Below are 21,307 nucleotides of genomic sequence, written 5' to 3'. Positions count from 1 at the left end.
ATCTCCTAATCTCAGTCCAGTGCTCCAGCTAGCACCCACCACCTGGCTTATACTTTGCTACTGTCCCTTGGGGATATGGTAGCTGATCTTCAAATTTCTGTGCATTTATTTGTCTTGTGACACTTACATTACTGGATTATTTCTGACAATAGTCCCAAAGGACCTGGAACTAGCTAAGCCAAAATGGGGAGGTTAGGATTGTTTTATTGGTTCATGCTGGCATTTCTCAAACAATTTTCTTGTTCCTGAAAAAGAGTAAAACAAAGCAGGGGAGTGGGTGGATTGCATCATCATGCCCACTGGGCCTGAGCCAAGTGCCTGCGGATTTTAAGGAATCTGAGACAGAGGTACTCCAAAGTTGTCAACCTGCAAAATGATAGACTAGAAAGCCAGCCCCCTCCCTTGGGCAAACAGAAGTGCTAGTTGTTGGATGGCATCAGTATCAAAGATGCAGAAAAATAAAACTGTGATAACTAAACTCTGTGGAAAAAGAAAACAGTGTCCTCAACCATCATCTGGTGATGCCCTTTGTCGTTTATACATGAATACATGGTGTGTGTGTGTGTGTGTGTGTGTGTGTGTGTGTGTGTGTGTGTGTGTATGTGTATGTATTGGAGGGTAGGAGAGCTAGAGCAGGTTTCACTATGGTAACACCTTCCCTCTCACCTCAAAACCAACTGGGAGTAGGATTAAAACAAGGGGGGGTGGGAATTTTATGGGGACTATAACCAAGATGAAAATGCATACATTGTGCAAAAATGAAAAATGATGTAAAAATATATATGAAATTAAATAAAAACAACAACAACAACCAAAAAAACAACTTCTATACCACAACCACATTCCCCTCAGTTCTAGAGCATGAACTTTCTGAAAGGCCCTGAGCAAATTTCCCATCAACATTCTCATTTTACATTCTGTCACTGATTGCTTTGCAGAAGTGAGTATTTTTTTTAGTAAATTTAGTTTGTGTTTCCTCACCGAAGCTTCAAAATAAATTATATATTTATATGGCAAACTGGAAAAGACATTTCACCTCAATTAAAAACAAGAGCTTATTAAGACAAACACACAAAGAAGAATCATTCCTCAGTTTGCATAGAATATTGACATCTGTAAAATGCAGAGTAGTTTTCTCTAACCTTTATCTTCAAGGAGAACTCAATGTGAGTGGGACAGTTCAAGGTCAGTGTCAAGGAAAAGACAGTTATCCAAAAAGCTGGAGGTGAAGAGTCAAGCTTTCTGGATTCCCCCCACATTGGTTACATATGCATCACATGTGAATTCCATACACAAATATCAATGGGATCCTTGACCAAAAGAAGAAGTGAGGTCCAAGAATGTGCTGGATTTGCTATTTTGGATACTTTCATTATCTAAAGTCAAAAGAAAAGATACAAAAGCTATTTTATTTACCAAACAAGTGCACTAGGTCTAAGGAAAGATTTGGCCATTTTTGCTACGCTGTCAGATGCTGGAGGCAGTTGGTCAGACGGCTGTGTTTTACATCCCAGTTTAACATTTTCGAGGTTGCTGAATAATGTAGATCCTTTTCAGTGGAGTGACCTTCTCCAAAGCAGGTCTGGGTTTTTGATGTGCCATGTGCACTATTGCTGGAAATTTATGATTGAGCTAAAGGTGAGAAGGAAAGAAAAAAATAAGCATGTTAGATCTTTTTGGTCATGAAGTTTTAAAGTGGTAAAAAACAATACTGGAGAATTCATAGTTTCATTTACTTCTTGATAATATCTCATTTTTTCCCATACCACTCTTAACTCTGAACCCATGGGTATATGTGTTGACCTGGATTCTCCCCTGGTAACCTGCCTCTAATTTTAAAAAGTATATATATATATATATATATATATACACTATACATATCTGTATTTATGCGTATGTCTTAAAGTGACATTATTAAAGGTAAAAATGGTTAATTACATTTGCACCAATACCTTACTATCAGCAATTATTCTGGCATTAGGGTGCACATAGGGATCACTATAACAAACTGCTGAAAAAAGTTATGAAGTGCTAGATTTATTTATTAGATTGAAGTGAGTGAATTTGGCTTTTTGTATGTCCAAATATGGTCTACCACTGGCCATTTCATTGGGTTCAATCTAAACAGCCTGGTGAGGAGAAGACTGAAAATGATTTATTAGCTCAGGTAACAGAAGTTCTTATTAGGCATTTCCTCAGCAGACATCTGTAGGGAAAAGGGCTTAAGAAGAGTTAAATTAATACACACTGAGACTTTTTGACACTAAGAGGAATTTCATTGGGAAACAAGGATCTAATGGAATTTACATTTAGAACAGCTATAATGGTCTAAAAAGTGAAATATTATTAAAATTTCATTTTGTCATTAAAAAAAAAAAGAAAAGGAACAGCTATAATGGAAAGAATGCCCAATGCTGAGAGCGAGACAGTTAGAGTTTTCCTAGGGGAATTTGGACCCAGTGACATTTTGGGTTTTTGATTCCAAGCCCCTTGATAAAACATAAAAGTACCTAAGGACACCTTCCTTGCCATCAAGGAGGCTCCCTGAGAATTTCATTTATCACTATTGAGCTTTGATACCCTTGCCTTGACACTCAAATAAAAGGGGAGATAAACTGTTCACGACCCTGCACATCACATTGTTTATGGTTTGTTTGGGCTCTTCTAAGCCAGGGACAGCATATGTGTCTTATATCTCTTCTCACATGTCCCTGAGCTCTATGCACACAGCATTTCCTTTCATGTGAGACTTGATGCCAGAGAGTCTCTCTTCTTGGTCTCAAAAAATTAAACACACTAGAAGAATATGTGATGAAATGTTAGCAATAGTTATTTCTGAAGGATAGAATTATAGGCAATTTCTTGTCTTTTTCTTTACTTTACTTATCATTATTTTTCTAATATTTTTCTTCAACAATGAGCAAGTATAATTTATATAATAATTAAGCCCATGAATGTCTCTGCTGGCAGAATGGAAGAAACGTGATTGAGGTATTGGTCATAAATGTTGCTCTAGAATACAAAAAAAGGCCTGTGATTTTTTTTCTGTTGTTAGCTCAATTGTCATCAGGCCACATTTCATACATTTCACAGTGTGGTAAAGGCAGTGTGATTTTTTTTTCTTCTTAACATTAGAACCAGAAGGAACCTTCAGAGGTTATTGACTTCAGTAGTTTGCTTCCAGACTGAGTGTCTGCAGTGTCAACTATAACAGATGGATTATTTCAGGTTAGCTCTAAATCATGTTCAAAAGATTACAGGTAGGCTGAACAATTTGTCAAGTTAATTAAAGTCAAATATAAGGTAAAGGGGGAAGCTAAAGGAAATGAATAAGTTACTCTGATATGTCAGAAATCTGGGCAATTTTCCAAGGTGAGATGGGGCAAGATGACAAGTTGAGACTAGAAGAGAGAAAACCACAATGTAGATTGTTGGTCTGAAGGCAAGGGAAAGATGTTGGGTGGAGGTGGGAAAGGAAATGGAAAGGAAGAACAGTATGTTAGAAAACACTTATTTTGTTATTTGGCATTAACTTGTTATTGGATCATCTCCAGGGTTATCCCCACAACTTCAGGGTTCTATTTCCTTTGTTATTTAAACATTTGTGGTAAAATGTGCATTGATAAAATTGATCATTATAGCCATCTTTAAGCATTCAACTTAGTAGCATTAAATATATCCACATTTTTCTGCAACCTTCACAACCATACACCTCCAGAACTTTTCCATCATTCCAAAGTGAAATCCTGTACCTACAGATACTAACTCCTCATACCTTCCTCCCCGCAGCCTCTGAGAAGTATATTTCAATCTTCTGTTCTTATGAATTTGACTACTCCAAGCATTTCATGTAAGTGGAATCATGTAATGTTATCCTTTATTTATTTTTTTTTGGTCTGGTTCCCTTCACTTAGCCTAATGTTTTCATGGTTCATCCACGTAATAAGTAGTATGTCTAGAAAATTCCTTCTTTTTAAAGACTGAATAATATTCCATTGTATGGTGTATGCCACATTTTGTTTATCCATTCATATGTTAATAGACATTTGGGTTACTTTTACCATTTAACTTGTAAAAAGTGCTCCTAGGAACACACAAATATCTGCTTGAATTCCTGTTTTCAATTCTTTGGGGTATGTACTCAGAAGTAGAACTGCCAAAGTTATATGGAAAGTCTACCTTTAATGTTTTAAGGAATTGCCATATTGTTTTCCAGAACAGCTACCCCATTCTTCATTCCCCCCAATAATGTACAAGGAAGGGTTCAGGCTTACATTTTTAACCAAGGCATTTTACTGAGGTTCTAAAAGCTCTGTTCAATTTCTTCTCAGGAGGGGACTACCCCAGACTAGAACGAATGAGAGACTGAGTCAGCGCCTGAGAACTTTTGGCCATCTGTGAACTGGTCTGGAAAAGCTTAGGTGGGGAAAAAAGAAGTGAATGGAATAGAGGAGGAAGTAGAAATTATTCTAGCAAAAATAATTGCCTCAGAGAAACTACCCACTATTATTAAGTCACAAATATACAAGTTTGGGCTTCCTTGCCCCTCCCTGGCCTGGTTCCACCAGCTTGGGGGGAGGGGGGGTGGGTCCCACTTTATTTCTGTTCTTTTCTCCTCAATAAACTTCATCAAAACAACAATAACAACAATAACAAAAACCCCCAAAACACAAAAAACAAATATACAGGTTTAGAGGGTTAGTAGTAGGGTTTCATAGCAACTCTTGAAAATACAACAGGAGAGAAAATTTCTCTTTCTTGTACCTTAGCCCCTCAGTCAGGAATGTCCTATAGTGGAAGGGCTTGGGGGTTGTGAGTGGAGTCTATAATATTTCTCCCAGACTAACAAAACTGTATATAAAATGGGCACGCCTAAATGCTCTCATTCTTTACTGTAGATTATGTATCAATGGAGAAAGAAAGATATCATTTTTAAGTCTGTAGAAATAAGTAGGAATTGCTTTCCCGAGTACGACCTACAACCAGTTTTGCTTTAGTTTGGTATCTTTGATGAAGCTTTGGCCTTTTCATCATTAGTCTTTGTAAAAAGATAAGGTTTGTAAAATGAAAGGTGTTTCTTGTCTGATTCATTAGGGTAAGAGAATCTAGGGTAACCACAAGAGAAAGAATTTAAGGCCAGTATCTATATGAGGACTGCCTTGCTGTGGGAAGATCACATAAGGGGCAATAGGCTGACTTTGAAAAACAGATCAATAGAAACTTTCAACTTGGGTAGCTGTGACCTCACAACCTATATTTTTAGTTTCAGAGAAAAAGCTAAAAAAGTGTGATAAAAGTCCTAATATTTGGAGCTGCTGAATAAATTCTAGATGTAAGAAAATCAGCAGCAGTTTTTATTGTAGAGCCAGAAGTTAGATAGTATTAGTAGACTGGCAGCTTTTCCATTCATCTTTCTAGGGTGTTAACTTCCCACTCGTATGTTGGCACTTAGATTTCCACACCCTGTTAAGCAAAGTGCTTAAAACAAAACATGCAGCTCTAGTCAATGGAATTCAAGGATACTCCCAGGCTGATGTTAATCTACAGAACAAGGGAAACCTTTTTAGATTTGCAGATGTTTTTGATAGTTTCCTCTTCCCCAGGATCCCATTTCACATTCATCTCACTAACTTTGGCAGGGGTGAGGCATCTGGCAACTTGAAAAGTGGCCCCAAATTTAACTGGGCTTCAACATTGCACCCCCCTCCACACTCTAACAAAGCCCTGTTACTAATGTTTTCACTGGTTACTAAAATGTTCTGAGATGCTTCACAACCACTGCCAAATTTAACTTCCATAACTGTCCAGAGAATTAATATATTTGGCAGTATCCTTCTCTTTCACTCCCTCCTTAAACAAAATTTACTAAATGTGCAACTATAAATCTCAGCGGAGCTATGTGACTTCAAAACAACCTCCTAACAGGGGGAACTTGTTATTCGAACAACCTCCTAACAGGGGGAACTTGGTCTAAGACCAAGTCTCCCAAACTTTTAGCTTGGAGAGCTTTCCAGGTTACATAACTACTGGGCAAAACAAATTCTCTCAATTTTTAGGGTTGGAAGAGATGGGGGGAGGCTGATTGGATAGGAAAGGATTGAAGAAGAAATGTGGTAAGGAGAGGTTTATGTGCAGGGAGGAGGCAGATAAACAGTAGGAGGGGAAATTATATGTTACTTCCCATTGATTTGGGATTGTTTTATAGTCTCCCACCCTGGGGTAGTATGAAAGTAGTGAATCCAGACAGCACAGGGATAGAAATTTCTTGCTATAACTAAATGGTTGGATGAAATCCTATGGATGGGGCCATCCATTCCGTCTTAGTTAGAATCTAAGGTTTTAAATTGGCACAAGAATTAACATGGGTTCTTGGAAATACACATAATTCTAGCCGAGGACTTGAATGAAAATTAATAAATGGAGAGGATCTGACCCTCATTCTGTTACTGTATTTCTTCTGACAATTGTATATTGTCAGGTCTTCATGACAATATGTGTTTTGGGCGGGGGAGGGGGAATCACTGCAATGCCAGTAAAAATTTATTAGCATACAGGTAGATCTATATATTTTATATCCCTTTTATTTTTATGAATATTTTCATTTGTAAAAATTAATGTATAGTTTACCGACAGTACAAAATGCCCTTGGCAAATGCATGGAGTCTGTGATCCCCACCACAATGAAGATATAGAACCAGTCCGTCACCCACCCAATTCCCCCTGTCACTTTGTGGTCAATCCCTCCTCCTGCCCGGAACTCCTGACAACTGCTTATCTTAGCAGATCTATTTTTTTAAAGGCATTGGTTTTTCTCCACCAGGATGACATTTATTATGAAATCCTAGTATGCGTCCTGTCGAATTATGGATTTAGAGAGGATTTTCCTTAGTTATAAGGAAACACGTGAAATCCCACCAACTTCTCTGTTTGAGATTCAGGTAGATCCCATTTTATTGTGCTTTCCCACACTTTGCAGATAATGCTTGTATACAAGACCAGCAAAAAGATTACAAATTGCTGAAGGCTCAGAGGATGGCTAGCATTTTTTAGCGATGAGTATTTTTTAAATTAAGATGGGCACATTGTTTTAATTTAGGTGTGTATATTAATACTATTGCACACCTAACAGACTACAATATAGTGTACTTCCTCACTTATGGTAGTCTTGGGATTTGATATTCTTTCTGGCTTCTTATCCCTTGCTTGATTCCAAGCCATGCCCCGTAGGATAATTGCCTGGGAATAGAAGCAATCACTTTCTGAGGGCTAATTGTGCCTGACTGTGTGCTAAGTACGTTGCATGTGTTATAAAACTTCATTTTATTCTTACAGCACTGTGAAGTGGAACTATTAATTACATTATCATTTACATATGGTGAAGCAGTGGTACAGAAAAGAGAAGGAACCTGGCTAGCTAGTGAGTGACAGAACCAGCATAACACCCAGCCATCTGATGTCTGATGCCAGACCTGTTCTAACCAGTAACTGAAGCAGTGTTAGCTATAGCCCTTCTCCAACAAGCACTGATCCAAGTGTTAAAGGTTTTTTATAAAATAGATATAATTGTAAAAACATTTGGGACAGCACACCATCTCAGTATTATCTTATGGTTTCCAAATACAGTTTATTTCTGTTGTTATATGACTTTTCCTTTTATCTTTGAAATAAAGAAGTGATATTTTTAACTGAAAAGGGAAGATTCCCTCTATGTTATAGATAAATGCACATGTCTATAAAAAACCCATATAGACTTGGCATCTGACCAGTTACAGCATAATCAACCTTTATTGACCACTCTCATTATACATGTTATTTTGGGTTAACATATATTTTAGAAGAATATGTCTATTTCATCCAGTTTCACTTACAAAGTGGAACATTCTCTTGCCCTGAATAAGAGGCATTTAGTGGGCAGAGAGCAAGGGAATGTGACAGGCAGGAATGGGCAGCTTGGGGTGCCCTGGCCAGCACTGTCCACCACAGCTCTTCTTCTTAAGGCAGAGCCAATAATCAAATCTAACTGATGGGAGAACCAAACCCCCTGCATCAGGAGGCTCTGTAGCCTATAATCAAGACCTTGCCTGGTACCATATGTCTCGGAACATCCCATGGACTTCGTCATACTTTTTTATTTCACTGTCATAAAGACAACGTGTCTAACCTAAGCAGCAAGGGCAAATGGATTACCCTGTGCCAAGTACTGTTCAAAGAGCTTCATGTGTATGAGCTCATTTATTCCACACAACGAAGCTGTGAACTACAGACTCTTCCTTATCTCCGTTGTATAAACGATGAATGTGGGGCAGAATAAGTAACTTGTTCAAGGTCATCCAGAGAGCAAATGGAGGAGTCAGTGCCAAATGGAGTCTAGTTGCAGTTTTTGTTCATTTTCAGACCCCTGATTTTGACAGTTATAGAAAATCTACCTTGTCCCAAGGACTCCCTCCCTTACTGTCTATTTCATAAATTGGGGGTGGAAGGGCAGGAGAAAGGGTGGCTCTTCATTGACTAAATGCAATGCAGCTGCCCCCAGAAGTAGATGAAGGACCCTCTCAGTTGACCTACAACATTTAAAAATAAACTACTGAATCCAAACCACTATCTCTATCTGGTAAGAGTTTTCTGAGTCTCTTGAACTACTTAAAAGAAATTCAAGATACAGAAATAAAAATAGCAATAGTTAACAACCTTGATAAACAGACTTTCCTGGTAAACCCAGCCAGTGCCCAGTCTTCCTCCAGCTCTAAGCTATGCAACCCTCCCTCACCCATGCTGGCCTTAAATCAGATTATTTCCTTACAGGAATGCAGTGGTGGGGAGGAAGTTGAAAAATCGCTGCATTTCCATTACACAGGCTGCCTTTTTATAAAAACATGACCAATGTTGCCGAGAAATATTTAGATGGCATGTTGAAGTTCTGCCAGTTTGGTGTCAGGATTCTTGCTTTGTTTCCTATCTTATTTTTTTTTATAACACTGTTTTTTTTTTAAAATATTTATTTATACAAGCACTGGGCACAGTCAGAAGTGTGGGAGGGTGAGAGAATTCACCAGAGCCAGAGCGGGGAGCAGAGCAGGCAGAAGGACCGAAGGACACTGCTGAGGGGAGCAGCGGGCGCGGCAGGAGAGGTCTGTTGTGCCATGTGGGACCCTCACTGGAGGTCAGGGATCGAACCGGTGCTGCAGAGGCTGCGGGCAGCTTTGCAGCCCAGCGCTCAACCACTGCGCCACCAGGGGAGGCCCTGTTGTTTTTTTTTTAAAGATTTATTTATTTATGCATACAAGAGCTGGGGTACAGGCCAGAGGCGTCAGGGGTGAGAGGATTCACCAGAGACAGAGCAGGGAACAGAACAGGCAGACTGACTGAAATACACTGCTGAGGGGAGTAGCAGGCGAGTCAAGAGAGGTCTGCTGAGCCATGTGGGTTGCTCCCTGGCTGGCCAGGGGATCAAACTCGTGCTACAGTGGCTGTGGACAGCTTCATAGTTTGCATCTTAACCCCTTGCACCACCAAGGAGGCCCTGTTTCCTATCTTATTTTGGAAGTGATTGATTAAACAGACACTAAGAACTTGGGAGAAAGTTTTTCTCACCAAAACAAGTTTGTGTGCCTCAGACTGATAGCAAGTTCTTTTAGGACATCAAACCTATGAATTGGAAAAAACCCCAGTGGTCATTGCCTTGCTCACCCACCCATGCAGCCTGAACTGTTAGGCAAATGCTAACGACTAGAAACCTCCTGGGCCGCATCTCAGCCACTGCTCACCTTCTCCAGTGTGTCGTTGAGGGCATCCATCGTCTGGATTTTAGCAACATTTGCAACAACACTGCAAAGATGAAAAGAAACTTCACATAGGACCTGAAAACTTCCCCAAGGAAGCGGCTCAATGATTTATACCGAGGGCTGTCTACCTTGACTTTACTTGGTAACATCTAGAAGGAAAAAAATCCACAGCCAGCTTAATTTACCACGTTATTATTATAAATGATTTTAAAGTTCGAAGTTCATATACATGCAGAAAAAGGTACTATTATCATAAATGTAAAACTCTATTTAAACTATAACAGGCAGCTCGTAAAAGGGGGAGGTATCATGTTCACTGCTGCCGATTACAAGCGTGGACTAGCTACTGGGAAGTAGGGGGCAGAACTGAGCAGCCAGGTGAAGCTACATAACATAGAAGGCAAGGGGACTGTGAAGGGAGACACGTGGAGAAGGGCTCGCTTGCGTCTCGGCTTTGGACTTGAACTGTGGATTTAGGGGACTTGGAAGAGACGTGGCTGAGAGACACGTGGGGAGGCTGACAATGGCAGCCAATATCTTAATTTGTACTTTGAGTTTGCTCCTTTCATCCCAGCTCTCCTGGTCCTTTTCTCCCCATTACTATGGTTCCCCACCAGATTTGTGGCAATTTTTTGGGCCTCATTAGCCCTGTATTAGGTCAACACTGGCTGGGAATTTGCCCACAAGGTGATGATGGGTAAGTTTGGGTGTTTTATTGGGAAACCATTAACTTTTCTTCTCTCTCTATACAAACTAATTCTGTTAAAGATCTTTTACACTAACAGTATATTCTCTCTTTGTGGCACCGATGGTTGAACCCCTTTAGAATATGCAAGTTTGAGGGTCCTGGGGTACCCCCTTGGTCTATATGTTAACAAAACCAGCTGCCACTAAGAATAGTTATGAGCCTGATTTATAGCATCAGACATTAGTTTGGACTGTTTCTGTAGTTCATAAAATGAACCACACATGTTCTCTTTTGTGTCTTGCTTCTGTTTCTAGACCAGGTTATTTTGTAGGAGAGCCTGATTGAGGGCGGGGCCTGCAGAATGATTTCTTAAAGTAAATTCTTTACTTGGCACACTTTTTTCTTTTTCTGGGTGGTTTGTGTTGGTTAATGGAAGATAACATGAATGGATATAGATCGTTGATGCTTAGAAATTTATTTTCTATGATATATTTTTCAAAAGCTGTTCTCTAAGAAGATGTAAGAGAGATGTTTGTCCATATAAACAGGGCACTTACATCCCGTGTAAACATCCATGAAGCAGAAGTAAACTGAGGTAAACTTATGGTGGAGCTAATGAAGTTTCAGATTCAGAACCAATGCAATGACTATCTGGGCTCCTTCCGTGGCTCCGGGAGGGACCCTAGATATTTCGTATTTATAATTTTTTAAAATTATTTTTCTTTAAGATGTCCCCAAATTCTACAAGCCCTAGGCCTGTATACCTATATCCATCTCTGGGAATTAGGGCAAGCAAGAACATTATTTCCTGCTGTTTCAGTAGTAATAGTAATGACTATTAGAAAGCAATTGAGTTTTTAAAGAAGGTTCCAATCACCATTTTATAGCTCTCTAGGTAACGCTCCTGACAGTTCTGCTGATGTTAGAATTAATATTAAGTCCACACTTTGTGGTGGGGGGTGCAGAGAAATGAATGACTTGTCCTCTGACTGGCAACTAGAAAGTCATTTCCAAGTCATGATCATTTGTTCCTGAGCCTTTGGCCCAGGTTCACAGCAATCAGGTGTCATAGGACTTATGCTCCAGTCAGGCTCAGGAGCAGAACAGACTTTCAAAATTAACCAGCTTGCGATTAAACAAGAGTTTCACATTATGTATAAAGGACTTGTCTATTCTAGGAACAGTCCTGTATGTTGGTTCTAGAGATAAATAATATGCAATCCCCACTCTTGAAGACCCAGGTCTTCATTTGCATTAATGACGATTATTTTCTGATAGCAGAAGAAACAAAACTTGTAGCTCAAGGATCAAATAATTAGTTTGCTTTAAAGTAGAAAAAAATCCTCAAAAAGGTTCCTTCCCAGAAATTGGGAAGAAATTTTAAAAGTGATCTGAGACTAATTTTATATGAAAAAGTCAGAGATAATAATCTATTTCCCTTTGCATTCTCTTTCTGAGTCTTGCCATTTTAACTCTTAAGGACCTACCTTGAGTTTCCTCTAAACAAATCTGAATCACTCTTCAACTCATCTATGGAAGCCATCCTGAAATTAATAGCTTCTGAAGGGCCCTCAATGCACTACTTGGAGGAGCCAGTTCCGTATGTTAATTTCTTTTTGAATGCGCTCATTTTCCTTAACCAAGGTAGGAGTGATTGTCATTTGCATATGGCCTCCAACCCACAGTTTTCTTCTCTGTTCAGGGAATAGTGCAGTGTGTCAAGGTTACGGCATTTGGAGCAGGGAGAAACCCACTTCAGTATCTATACGCCTTTCAGATATGCCACATATAGTGACCATTAGTTTCTAAATAATTGAGTGATGAATTTAAAACAAAACAATAAAGCATTTATTTTTAATTCAAGAGATTTGCTTTAGCAGGAAGCACATCATGGAAATGGTCAGCCAAGGAACTATATTTTAAGGCTAAAGTGAAAATAGGTTAAAGAGAGGTATGTCAGATCTGGGTGTATTCAGGACATTAAGTACAAAGTAGGAGGACTGACCACCAAGGAGGAAGGGGGCAGTAAAGGAGGGCCCAGAAAGACTCCACCAGACAGTAGTCACCTTTCACCTGAATATAATTTCATCTTCAGCCCCTATCCCTTCTCACTGATCATGACCTCCACCTCACCTTGGCCCAGCTGCCTCTAATTCTGGTTAGCAAATGCATAGGGAGGAAGCCTTGGTTTGTCCTCAAATAGAGAGAGGGCTTTAACATCTGGAAGCAGAGTCACTCAAAACTTCTTGAGGAAATGAAGGAAAAGAAATTAAGCAACCCCTACCTTGTTTTCTCAAATCCTGCTTTTTTGGTATGTCTCTCCAAGATGCCAAATTCTTGTTTTTTTGAAATTCGCATTCTTCCAGCTTTTACTATAAACAAATTTCAACACAGGAGTCATGGTTAGAACAGTAAGTGAAGGTCTGCTTTGTTATTCAAGGTATGGTTCTGGATTTGAACTTATATTTTGAAGATACAAGCTTTTACAAAAACAACACAGTAAAAAGCTCCCCTGAGACAGCATAGTAGAGAAAAAAAATGTTCTGGACAAATAAGGGGGGAAGGAGGAGAAGGGCTGAGGTTTGCTTATTTATGTGTAGAGAGGGGGGATAAGGTTAAATAAAGAGCAGAAGTTTACACCTTCTATTTGGAGAGGAGAATAATAACATACCCTCGGAGGCATTTCACTGGAAAACATTTTTTCTTGTTATCAAACCAATTATGTTCTTCATGATAGCAACCAACTATTACTATGTGACCCTCCTGTTTTCCCACTAGATTAAAGTTTGCACAGGGTGCTTTTTGGATCTGACTTTTTTTTTTTTACATTCCAAGACCAAATTCCAAAAGTCAGGGTTTGCGGTGATAAGAGACATTTGATTCAGCAGAGGTGCTTCTGACTCTACTGGACACCTATCTTTCAACCCAGACCCCAAACTCTGGATGTTGACTGAGTTCAGATGTTCTAATGAGTAATTAAATTGCATTAATAATCCTGCCATTCAAGAGATCAATTAGTGTTAATTAGGTTACAGATGACCTACTGGCAATTCAAGTGTTTAACAATGTCAGATAAAATCAGCTTTTGAAGAGAAGCAACCCATTTCAGATTACAAATCAAAGCAAATTCTTTTTTCTGTTCCCAGGAAATTTGCACATCAAAAATCTGACAAATTCAAATGAAAAAAAGCTAAATGGACATTGATTTCTTTGAACCTGTTAATTCTTTTCATGGAAATGTCAAGCTGACAATTTTTTAAAAATAGTTCCAATAAGGTGAAAAAATACAGAAAACCTATTTCTAAATACCCTTTTGAATGACTTCATTATTGTTCCATTTTAAAATAAAATTATTTTTCTGATTATGTAATATGTTCATAAAACAATTCAAAAGGCACAAAAAGTTCTGCAAACTCCCTTAGTTTTCCACATTCTCTTCCAACTATAGAAGCATAGTGTTCAAATTAAAATAATCAATAGTAAAAATTGAGAAGGCATGTGAGAAGTTCTGTGATACTCATTTGAAAGGATCCTGAAAATCTAGTGACTGTCCTGAGGAAAGGGACTGCTTGGAGAAAGGAGCTATGTCACATGAGGGACTAGAGAATCTGAAAAGTTCTTTTCTGAAGAAAAAAACTCCAAAGGATATTGTGCCATTCTCTAAGTAAGATCTGAGGGGCCCATCCTGTCGCAGAAGAGCCATATCCTGGTAAGGAAATGTCTTGTAGGGTCAGAGAGTGCTACCCATTCTGAGATCTCGGATCTTAAGCAAGATACTTAAATTGCACTGAAGATCAATTTCTATATCCTTGCAAATGGAATAACAGTGATTTTCCAGATTGTTCAAGATAACACAGGTGATGACGGAACCTAATATATGGCAAACATTTAATAAGTAGTTTTTATCATTTATATTTATTTTATGTTGTTCCTGAGGAGAGAATAAATACCAAAGGATGGCAGTTCCAGCAAAGCAGAGCCTGGGTACATACAATGGTGTTATTTAAAGTTAAGTAGATTGCCTAGGACATAGTACATCCTTGGTCTCTCATTATTAAAGTAAAGAAGAGAAGTCATTCAATCACTGATGCCTTAGGAGGGTTTGGAAGAAGTTGAACTAGATGATCCTTATTATAAAATCCTTACTGTGATTTCAACTTTCCCCATCTACTCCCACAAGAAAATCTATTCCTTCCCTTCTCTTCTCTTTCACCTTCAATAAAACAGAGACATTAGAGGAAATTAAAAATCCTTCTAGGAGATTCCTTTTTTCATCCAGGAGTTTTGAATCCTCTTTGTTCTGGGACTGTGGGCTTTAAAAAATTTTTTTTAAAGATTCATTTTATTTATTTATGCATACAAGAACTGGGGTGTAGGTCAGAGGTGCGGGGGGGGGAGGGGTGCGCATGTGAGAGGATTCAACAGAGATAGAGTGGGGAGCAGAACAGGCAGATTTACAGAAATACACTGCTGAGGGGAAGCAGTAGGCCAGACAGGAGAGGTCTGCTGAGTCACGTGGGTCAGCTCCCTGGCAAGGGATCTAACTCTGCTGCAGTGGCTGTAGATTGCTTCAAAGTGCTGAAACTTAAGCCTTGCGCCACCAGGTGGCCCATGTTCTGGGACTGTGAGCTTTGAGTGATTTAGGAAGCGGAAGTAAATCACATCTGAGATTTCCAGAGCATAATTGTTATCCTCAATTTGTTGTGGTAGGAAGGTAGAAGATAATATCTCACAGTACACATGGACACCCTGAGATACAGATCAGACTCGCACTCTACAGGGGTGACTGAACCAGATGGAACCAGTTGGTGGGAGGGTCATCTTCAAAGCTCTACTGGGAATGCTGGTCATACTGGTCTCCCAGGATTTAGACACACCATTGTGAATAAACATTTAGAACCCACCACAATCAGCTTCTTGCCCATTTTGCTATACTAGATGGGCCTGATTCACAAGACCTCTACAAAGTCTCACGGTGTCAAAATTAACTTATTTAAATTTGTAATCATTTTCATAATTCCATATTTGGGACTATATTGCCTTTTGAGCTTTTGTAAAAGGATCAACTGGAATTGGGCAAAGTGAAACTCGAACTGATTTAATATTTTAACAAGCCTTTGACTATGAATACAGAAGGTAAGAGTTTAGGTCCTTTCAATAAGCTAAATGAACTACAGATGCAAAATGTAGAAGAGAAAGATGCCCCTTTGATTAATTGGAAAACTTAAGTTTATGTGGAGAAAATGAAACTTTGCTCTTCTACCTCTGAATTAGAGTTGTATTCATGTTACTGTTTTTGAAGTTTATAACATTTTAAAATGTTACATGTAATCATTTCCCAGATATTTGCAGTTTTCGATAAAAGATTGTCAAGATAAAGACAAGCCTACAAAATTGAAGTTTTCCTTTGCTAAACAGTGGAGAATCTATGTGAAAAAGATGACCAACACGAAGGCTTGTGTGAACTCTGCTTTGTGACTTAGAGCTTCCATTGAAGCATTTAATTAAAAGGTTAGAAGTTGGCAAAACGCTTACTTGGCATTTACACTTGATTTCCAAGCAAATTTTAAACTTCTAACCAAGACCCTCCTGAGGAAAAGTGTGTGAATCAAGAACAGGAGCCTTTAGAGCAAGAGGAGTTTGGAGTGGGGCCTGACTTACTTGCAAATCTCAGTGTCACAGTCTACTAACTGTGTGGCTTTGGGTAAGCCCCTCAACCTTGCTGACTCTCAGTTTGCACCTCCATGAAACAGGGATGACGGTGTATCAGGCAGGAGCAGGCGCACATCTCTGAGTGAATGGCAGCTGTTCTTTCATCAAACTGAGGGCCCTGCAGAGTGGGGGTAGTGGGTCTTGCAACCACTCTCTTGTCTCCCAGATGTGTTCCCCTTCTGCTCCCATAAAGGGACTTGAGCAGACTGGAGATGAGAGAATTACTTCTTTGTTTTCTTTCTAATTGCCCTCACACAGCTCTAGTTCCTCCCATTTTCTGCATTAATTTCTCACTTGGGGATATACCCCCTCTTTCTTTAATGAGCCAGAAAACTGATTCTTTCTGGGGGGTTCAGTGGTGACCCTTCTAATGATTGTTTCCTTTGACTTAAACCACATTAAAACGTCCAGGGAAAATAGAAAAACTCAGAAACTCTTGCTCTTTCTGCTTCATGCTGGCCTTGCCTTCCTTGGATCATCTACTCACACACTTGGTGATACATATAATGGGGTTTTTACAAAACTGAGAGCAAAGCCGATCAAAAAAAAAAAAAAAAAAAAAAAGGGAGAAAATCCAAAACTAAGCTCACTAGAGCCCAGACCACCTCATGTTTAATGTAGTCTTATTTCACAGCATGAATTCATAACCAGGGCTAACAGAGGTGCAATATATTATATTAATATAACATGAAAGATAAACCACTAAGCATCCCACACCCCAGTGGGAAAGAGTTACAGCTGGCTGACTTCTGAGTGGTTTCATTTTTAACTATGCTCGGAAAGGCACAAGTATCTTTTCCACTGCTGTTTCCTTCTGCCCCTGTGCACAGTGCTGCCCTCATGCCCAATGCTGCCCTTGAACTTCAGGATGTCTTGCGAGCGGAGGGAGGATTTCTTCTCTTTTCTACATGTTTTACTAAGCCTGTATTTAAAGGGATTATCGTTTACACAATGGGTAGGCCCAGTGGATAGGCCATCTCTTTTAGCCAGCACAGTAACTGTATCAGGTCCATGTTGTTTATTACCCCTTTTTTACATATGAGAAAACTGAGACTCAGATGTGGAATGAAAGGTGGGCTTTTAACCCAGGTCTGTCTGGTTCCAAAAGCCAAGTTCGATCCTTGTCATCATATGACATCTGCTTCCCACTTTCAGACCTCTGTATATTGCTTATAACACTCAGGTGAACATTTGTGAAATTCTGGCAGTGAATTGCTTTGTTCCATAAATAAAATTTTGCATCATAGCAAACTGATTCTGACTTAAATACGTAGCAATACAAAAGCTGCAGGATGAGGCTTCTTTGTTCCCTGGCTCTTGGGAGGGCTGGGATGGGGGCAAAAGTCTGCCTTCATCTCCATTCTAATTATCCCAGGCCTCTTATCTGTAGTGTCACAGTTCATAATAATTAATTGTCATGCCGGAGGCATTGTGACATGCTTGATGGAGTCATGGTGTGCTATGCACACAGAGCAATTAGCAAACATTAGTGGTGGGGACAGAAAGTTCCTGGTGGTTTCATTCAAACTTTCATAAGGTTAAGTTTATTTCTGTGTTTTTGTGCATAAATATAATTTAGCAAATCAGTTTAGCTTAAGTGTTTTATGAAGGATTGGGGTGAAAGCGGTGGGAAGAAAATGGTGCTCTTATTTGGCATTTATACAACAAGCTTTTCTCCTAACAATTTTCATATATAGTTACTGACCACTAGTCAGTATCATTAACTTTCAATGCAGATATTGTTATATACTGCTAAATTCAATTACAAATATCAAATCCCAGGAATCTGCCACAGGTGGCCAGAGCTTGGTACCTAAGACTGGAAACTCAGAATTAGTAAAATTCTGATCTTTTAGCTGGGCTGTCTACCAGCCTCAGCTTCTGAGGCTTTGCTAACAGTCTACCTCCCATCATCCTTTGCAGCAAAGCAAAGCTGACTAACATTGACTTTAGAGGTGCTGAAGAATCATACCAATAAATAAATTTTGTAAGTGGGGAAAGACAAGAACAAAGTGGTGAAGTTTTTGAGATCTTCCTTAAGGAAAAAAAGGTAGTTGAAGGAACATAAAACTGGCTAAAAATAGGGCTGTATACATCAGACAGTCTATATAAACACATGGTTACATACAATAAAACTAATCTCCATATTCCAAAGAGTCAATATAAATATCTAAGTTAAAAAAGGGAGCAATTTGGGGCCTCCCCAGTGGCGCAGCGGTTGAGCGCTGGGTTGCGAAGCTGCCCGCAGCCTCCACAGAGCTGGTTTGATCCCCGGCTGCTCCCCGGCCACCGGAGGAGGGTCCCACATGGCGCGCAGACCTCTCCTGCCGCCCGCTGCTCCCCTCAGCAGTGTACTTCGGTCCTTCTGCCTGCTCTGCTCCCCGCTCTGGCTCTGGTGAATTCTCTCACCCTCCTGCGCTTCTGACTGTACCCAGTGCTTGTATAAATAAATAAATAAATAAATCTTTAAAAAAAAAAAAAAAAAAAGGGAGCAATTTGTGGATGTTTTGTAAAGTACCTTCCAGCTACATTTCCCAGTCAGTCTCCTCCATGCTTGGGTCCTCATTAAAAAGTGCTCCTCAGCTTACTGACAAACTACATCACTGATAACAGGCTCCACCCCAAAGCTGGAGGAGGGAGGAGAAATGGCTGTTGTCTGCTGTGTGGGAGCTAGTTTGCTGGGTACAAAATTAGATGATGTACAGGCATCTTGGGGAGACTGAGTCTGGAGCTGGAACCTCCAACAAGGAAGGTTTCCATGGCAGTAAATCACCTTTCAGGTATCGAGGTGTCACTCCTAACCTACAGCCCAGAAGGACAGTCCAATCTCCCTACCTACCCCTTTCCGCAAGCCCCAAATCCCTTTACTCTAGTATATAATTAGGTTTTAATTCAACTGGGGCCTGACTAATTCCCAGGTGGTTTATACACAAACCTAGAGGGATCAAAGTCATGGGAGGAAATTAAGTTGCGTGCAGTTAAAGAAAGAATGGGTAGGTTGAGCACCTGCACTCTGGGGGAGGGGCGGCACTGATGGAAAGAGGGGACAGCATTGAGACCTTTGCTATCTGCAGGACAGAGGGTAGGTGGGCAGCCTACCTGCGGGAGGATGCCCCCCTTTCAGGGGGGAGAGCAGGACTTGCACTTCATTAGCCATAGTGTGTGCCAGTGCCAGTGCCAGTGCTGGTGCTCTGGAGGCCGATGCCAAGTGTGGCTGCCCCACTGCACCCTGCCTTTATACAGGCTGGGGGCGGGGCCCCTTCAGGGCATTGCTGAGCAGCAACAGGATTTGTTACCTAGCTCTCCGGAACCTGGGCCTCCTTGGCACGTAATATCACAGAATTTAATCCTATTCCCTTCATGGGAGAAGGTGAGGGAACTTTTTTTTTTCCCCAGAGAAAGAAGGGGTGAGGATGAAATGTAGTGAAATTCGTTTTCTCTCCAACTATTTATTGGGCAAGTGCACTTGTGCACTTATAATGTCACAGGCTCTCTATCATATACCACATACTGGTGTGACAAGGGAGGTAAGACAAGATCTTTGCTTCAAAGCATCTGTAGTCTTTCTGAAGAGAAATTATAAAACAAAATGATATGCCTTTGCCCCTCTCTTTATAATTATAAGCATTTATTATGAGAAAATAATTGGGGGTGTGCACAGAGATTTCTGCACAAGATGGCAATCATGCATTTCTTTTTCTTTCTTTTTTTTAGTATTGATTGGAATCAACATCAACGTCCATAAATAGAGAGGGGCAGCTAAATAAATTAAGATGTAATGATTAGAGCACACATTATGAATCATGTTTTTTTTTTTTAAGATTTATTTATTTATTCATACAAGCACTGGGTTCAGTCAGAGGCGCGGGAGGGTGAGAGAATTCACCAGAGCCAAAGCGGGGAGCAGAACAGGCAGAGTGACGAAGTATACTGCTGAGGGAGGCAGCGGGCGGCAGGAGAGGTCTGTGTGCCATGTGGGACCCTCGCCTGGTGGCCGGGGATCGAACCGGCGCTGCAGAGGCTGCAGGCAGCTTCGCAACCCAGTGCTCAACCGCTGCGCCACTGGGGAGGCCCCTATGAATCATGTTTTTAACTAATACCTGATGATGTGCAAAATATTCATGATAATATAGTGAAAAAGTAGGTTAGAAACCAATAGATGCCAATTATGTTAGAGAAGGAAAAGTACCCATTTAAGCCTAGACACTGCCACATCTCCAGTGCTAATCAAAGGAAACTGTTACTGAGAAATCTCTTTCTGTTTTTCAGTACCATTAATAACTTCTGTTCCCCAAAAGACATTGTTAAGAAAATGAAGGCTAGTCATATACTGTGAGAAAATATTTGAAAAACACATTTCTAATAAGTACTGGCATCTAGAATACATAAAGAATCAATATAAGTCAATAAGAAAACAAAGAACTCAATTTAAAAATGGGCAAAAGATTGAAAAACACAAAATAGAGAGGTTGACAACAAAAAAGCACATAAAAAGATGCTCAACATCACTGATCATTAGGGAAATGAAACTAAAAACCACAATGAGGCACATTATGTATGTATGAGGAAGGTGCAGCTTAAAAAAAAAAAAAGCCAAAGAAAATACAAGATGTTGGTAAAGATGACTCGTGAGACTTCAAATTGGTAAAACCACTTTGGAAGTCAGTTTGGCAGTTTCTTATAAAACTAAACCTATACTAACAATCCAGTTTCTAGGAATTTCCCCAAAAGAAGTGAAAACATATACTTAAAAACATGTGTGAAGACGTTTGCAAGAGTTCTATTCACAACTGCAAAAATTTAGAAACCACTCAAATGTCCATCAACCGTAGAAAAGAAAAACAGACTGTAGTATATCCATTCAGTAAAATACTACGCAGCAATCAAAATCAAGAAATAGATACTTGCAACCACATGGATAAATCTCAAAAACATTATGGTAAATGAAGGAAGACTAATGAAGCCACTGCCACACAATTGTTCAAGACATTCTTGAAAAGCGAAAATGACAGAACAGAAAACAGTTCAGTGATTGCCAGAGGAGGCCTGGGAAAAAGTGGTTTGACCACAAAGAAGCAGGAAGAGACTTTTGGGGGTTGTTAAAAATGATCTCTATCTTGATTGT

At 39.8% G+C, this 21,307-nt stretch overlaps 1 protein-coding gene across 1 annotated transcript; it reads right to left on the bottom strand.

Annotated features, from left to right (window-relative positions):
• Positions 1-1,348: 1,348 nt before the first annotated feature.
• DAPL1 (death associated protein like 1) lies at positions 1,349-19,394 on the bottom strand. The gene is made up of 4 exons (XM_037521836.2): positions 19,282-19,394; positions 12,755-12,842; positions 9,765-9,825; positions 1,349-1,632 (listed from the first exon to the last, which is right to left on the bottom strand). Exons 1-4 carry the CDS (start codon positions 19,337-19,339, stop codon positions 1,516-1,518), a joined length of 324 nt encoding a protein of 107 aa, XP_037377733.1. The 5' UTR covers positions 19,340-19,394; the 3' UTR covers positions 1,349-1,515.
• Between the last annotated feature and the right edge of the window lie 1,913 nt (positions 19,395-21,307).

This window comes from Talpa occidentalis, unplaced genomic scaffold (assembly GCF_014898055.3).
Source record: "Talpa occidentalis isolate TD23 unplaced genomic scaffold, MPIMG_talOcc4v2.1 talOcc4.3, whole genome shotgun sequence".
NCBI classification, from domain to species: domain Eukaryota; kingdom Metazoa; phylum Chordata; class Mammalia; order Eulipotyphla; family Talpidae; genus Talpa; species Talpa occidentalis.
The sequence above is the reverse complement of the archived record's forward strand: the minus strand, read 5'-3'. Positions and strand labels throughout refer to the sequence as shown.